Below are 4722 nucleotides of genomic sequence, written 5' to 3'. Positions count from 1 at the left end.
TCTCCAATCATATTCCTTTTGAAATCTTTTGTTTTGTCGGCTGTGACGACTAGCCAGTTCTAACCTGAAATCCTCTCGGGGGTCATTGCGAATACAGCTGCTGGGTATTACTTTCTATGGGGCACCGGTGACGTCCCCGTTATGGTGTCGCCATGGCAATTGCTTCTCAAGACAATGAAAGAAAAAATATATGACGATTATTTACACACTGAAAGTGTATGCATGAGATGAACAAGATTACATCCTTTGAGCAATGCATCAATAATAACATGTATGTACGTATGAATTTGTAAGGCTGAACTTAAATTTATTGACTGTATTGGCTGGCCTAACAATTTATCTAAGCTTCGGTAATGAAGGTATGAATATGAAAGGTTAAATTGCATTTTATCGATTGTATTGGCTGGCTTAACTATTAACAGGCCTATCCAGCCTTTCAGGTCGGGTGTAGTAGGTGCTTTTAACATTTGCTCACATGTGTTTAAATATCGTGTATTTGAAGGACCATTTATACTTACCTGGTCGGTTCTGAAATTTCCGGAGTAGACATGAGGAATCAAACGGGCAATTATGTCTGGGCAGTTTGCCTTGTTGTATTGCACGGGCTTAACCTCTTGGACCTTACAGTAGCTGCAGAGAAAATGTGCACTGACAATGTACCCTCTGTGAAAAGAGGAGTTAAATTGGTCAATGCTCAAATCCTCTCCACTAACGCCAGTGGACTGATGGTCTGTGCACGCTACTGTCTTGGGAAAAAGTATTGTGAGTCATTCAACTATAATGAGGGACAAAATCAGTGTGATCTGAACTATAAGTCATCTGACAGCACAGACGCAAACATGGAAAGTATATCAAGCTTTCTCTTCTCTGACATTCAACACTGGCCACAGCGACTTGCTGCAATGTGTACCAACCATGTGTGCCCTCTCAATACCATTTGCATTCCAGCAGGAGAACCAGTTTGTGAGGTGTCTGGTTGTTTAACGTCTCATCTCCATGCCATTCCCAATGCCGTCTTGAACACCACAGTTTCTGCTCGTGAACTTCCAATAGGAACTACTGTCAAGTATGTGTGTGAATCAGATTTCTACCCAGAAGCCAGTGCATCATGTGGACTGAGTGGTAATTGGTCATTCACAGATTGCCGTTTAGCCGTACCATCCTCATGTCGTGAGGTGAAGCAGTGTGCGCCGACCAGTGGAGATGGGGAATACTGGATTAGGTTGCCTAACTTCGACTTCTACAGAACTCGCGTCTACTGCAACAATATGAGTAGCGGGAACCCAAAGGAGTATCTTACACTTAAATATAAAAATTATGGTATTTTTCCTAATAAGACTAACAAAGTTTGCCAAGGAGAAACAAATCTGTATCCCACCTGTGAAGGGCGTGATGGAGAAGTATGGTACTCGAAAATAAGAGTTCATCCAGTCACAATGCATGTGATTGTTGACGACACCACGTATGCAAACATTTCACAAACTCCTCCGAGGTATGGCTATGCAAAAGATTGTTATGCTAAACATGAAGATTTCAATGTGAGTTCTTGTGGGGCTAAAGGAGAATTCACCATCGATCTGCGAGGAACAGGATGGATTGTTTCACCCGAGCAACAATGGAAACTGACAGGCTACAAATCAGCCTTAGAGACTTTGTCAAGGAGTGCTGAGGGGGCTGTTATTCATATCAAATGCGGCGGGTTTGGAGGAGGTTGTGTACCCAATGGTACATTGTCGTTGGTACCGAATGTGTTAGACAATATAACAGAAAGTTCTGCTGACAGGTACCAGTGCAACTGACGAATTCTGATACTGTAAACGCTCTAATTAATTCTGTGAACTGTAAATTAATCTAAACTACTCCAAACAAGCACCGTAAAACTGACAAAATTCATAGACTCTTTTAAGGAAATACAAATTTCGAATAATGCCCTACCCTTCGTCCATTAAGTTAACAATCAGATGTTATTTGGTAGATATTTCATTCATCTTGATCCCTGTGACATTCGGTTTTGCCAGTCACTGGATCATGGTACAAGTACAGTGTCAATCGTAAAAGTGACCGTATTCCATTTCAGTTCAGTTAGGTTTTGAATTTATACTATTCTTTCAGTCGCCCGTGAACAAAAGTTGAAAATGGTATTTAATCAAACTTATATGGTTAATGTGCTCAATCACGTAGCATTTGTGTGTCGTGTCGTGACTGAGTGAGTGAGTTGGTTTTAATGATGTCTTCTGTGTGTGTTTCTAGTCAGAGCATGCCAAGAGGACATTTTGAATTTAGCTGATTAAAAATGAATGCATTGACATTTCAGATAGGAATTATGATTTTAAGATCCCTATGATTTTAAGTGGTTAAGACAAGTTGGCATTTACAAGCAGCATGCTTTTAGCGTTTTCAAAGATACAAAGCAAAAGCTTCTCTGTTGCAACTTGAACTTGTATGTGAGATGACACGCGAATTTCTTGGTAAATATATAAATCTTAGATTTCAAAGCTACTGATAAAACAAGTGAAAGTTCACACATAACATTGGTCACTAATTCATTATTCTTTTCTTTAGGGGAAAATTTTATATCTACCAGTGTCTACATACATACAGTGTATTGGACATCGAAAACGTCAATGAACTTTCAAGGATTAGCATCCAGAAACAAATTTTACAGAATATTAAACAATCAAACTCAAAGTAAACGGAGATAAAGATGTGGATATTTCGTAAGAATATTAATCGTTTATCCTTGTTTAAAAGACTTAACAAATACCTCTGGGTATTTGATCTGTTGCTCTAACCATCATATCTATTCCACTTTTATCTAACAAATTTATAACCTTCATATCCCAGTTATTCATTCAACTGCTGTCATATTATAACAGCATGTTGCAGCATTTATTCTTTATGCAAATTGTGTGAGTGGCGGGTGCTACTGGTAGGGCAGGACATGCTTTGCCTTTCCGCGAGACCTGCTGTTTTCACTTATTTTCAGTGATCCATTCACATAATTTGCATCGCTGTTTCGCCTTTGGAATCTGTTGTTCTCTAATGGTGATGTTTTATGCTGTTAACTAATAATATTTCAGTGTTAGTGTACTGAATGTTTTATGTCTCTTCATAATGTTTATAGTATGTCCTGTCCATTTGTCTCATTCAATAGTGATCACAGACAAAACCTCGTCAGGTGACCGATTTGTGTTGTCAATGAAACAATATCATAGTCTCCCCATCCACAAACGGAAACGTTGCTCTGGAGCACAATTATCTTAATATTTACACACAAGGTTGTATATACATTTTCCGTGTCTAGGAAGCATTTAACAAATCGTAGTCCTCTATTTAAGTGTTTGATACAACACATTAAAGAAATCCACACACGTAGATCATATTAACATTGTGGTATATTATGTTCATTCGATACCCACAATCAACTTGACAAATGGAATTAGTTGATGAGATTGAAGGGAACTGACAACATTTAGTGGCATGGCCTGCATAAAATCGAAGCCATTTGTGAATATCAAGCCTTAAGCGTTCTCGAATGCTTGGTCGTTAGAGCTCGTAAGGAAGAATTTCACATCAGACTGTACTGCTGCATTTATCAGATAACATACATCGTTATGACATATAACCTGATGAAGATCTGGGTTAGAAATGACCTTCAGCCACCCATACTTGTCGTAAGAGGTGACTAACGGAATAGGGTGGTGAGGCGCACTGACTTGGTTAATGCATGTGATCGTGTCCCAATTGTGTAGATCGATGTTCATGGAGTCAACTAGGTTGTCTGGTCCATAATCGATTACTGAGATGCTTAGTGGAGCATTAAACAGCAAACCGAGAAACAAACCTTTTGATGTATGAGTATATTTTTCTATAGACGTTAAAGTTTTGGAGGAGTATTGTGTAATCATTGTCTTTTGAATTTTGTATCTTGATTATATGTATTGCTGTTTGTATTTGGGCACATACGTTTGCATAATATTTGATTGTTTTGAGTTAATAGAATAGTCTTTGATGATAAGACAAGAGGTGTGTTGGCATCGAGAGACAAACTTTACCTGGTTTACAACATTCAAACGGGAGTTATTGTTATGAAGACCAAGAGAAGTGGTTGACGCCGTGGGGAACGTTATTCGGATGCTTGTGATGTTGAGAGAGACTCATGGGGTGGTCTGAGCATAATGGTGTGGGGTGGAATTGGTCTTGCACCGAGGGTCGGCCCTGTGGTCTTCCAGAACATCAGTCCAGGGAGAGGCGATGGTGTCACAACAGCTCGGTACATTGATCAAGTCTTCAGACCACACGCCATACCTCATTTGGCACGTCGCGTTGCGAGAGCAACAAGAGACTTCCTCCAGCAAAATGGCATCAGAACCATGCAGAGGCCTGCCCTCAGTCCCGATTTAAATCCCATTGGGCACGTGTAGTACGAGATTCAAAGATGGACGAATGACGTCCGACCAAGGCCGACAACTGCAGCTGAACTGCGTCAGGCGTTCCTTAGAGTTTGGGCTCAAGTGCCTATGGCCTTCATCAACCGACTCATTCATTCCATGTATCGATTTTGCACGGCAGTCATCAGTGCACATGGCGGACACACGAGATACTGACTTGTGATGCCATTTTCTCAGAGACTCGTGTTGTGTTTCACTTTAAGAACATTTGACACTTTAATTTCAACCTTGATGATCAGTTTTGCCAAGTTTCATCTTTATAATATTCCTC

General features: G+C 40.0%; 1 protein-coding gene across 1 annotated transcript; it reads left to right on the top strand.

The window, feature by feature from the left end:
• Positions 1–490: 490 nt before the first annotated feature.
• Positions 491–2683, top strand: LOC124137828 (A disintegrin and metalloproteinase with thrombospondin motifs 20-like). Its single transcript, XM_046504296.2, has one exon. It carries the CDS (start codon positions 549–551, stop codon positions 1797–1799), a length of 1251 nt encoding a protein of 416 aa, XP_046360252.1. The 5' UTR covers positions 491–548; the 3' UTR covers positions 1800–2683.
• Positions 2684–4722: the final 2039 nt, after the last annotated feature.

This window comes from Haliotis rufescens, unplaced genomic scaffold (genome assembly GCF_023055435.1).
Source record: "Haliotis rufescens isolate VD_foot unplaced genomic scaffold, xgHalRufe1.0.p SCAF_57, whole genome shotgun sequence".
Classification (NCBI taxonomy): Eukaryota; Metazoa; Mollusca; class Gastropoda; order Lepetellida; family Haliotidae; genus Haliotis; species Haliotis rufescens.
This window is presented reverse-complemented; position numbering and strand designations above follow the sequence as displayed.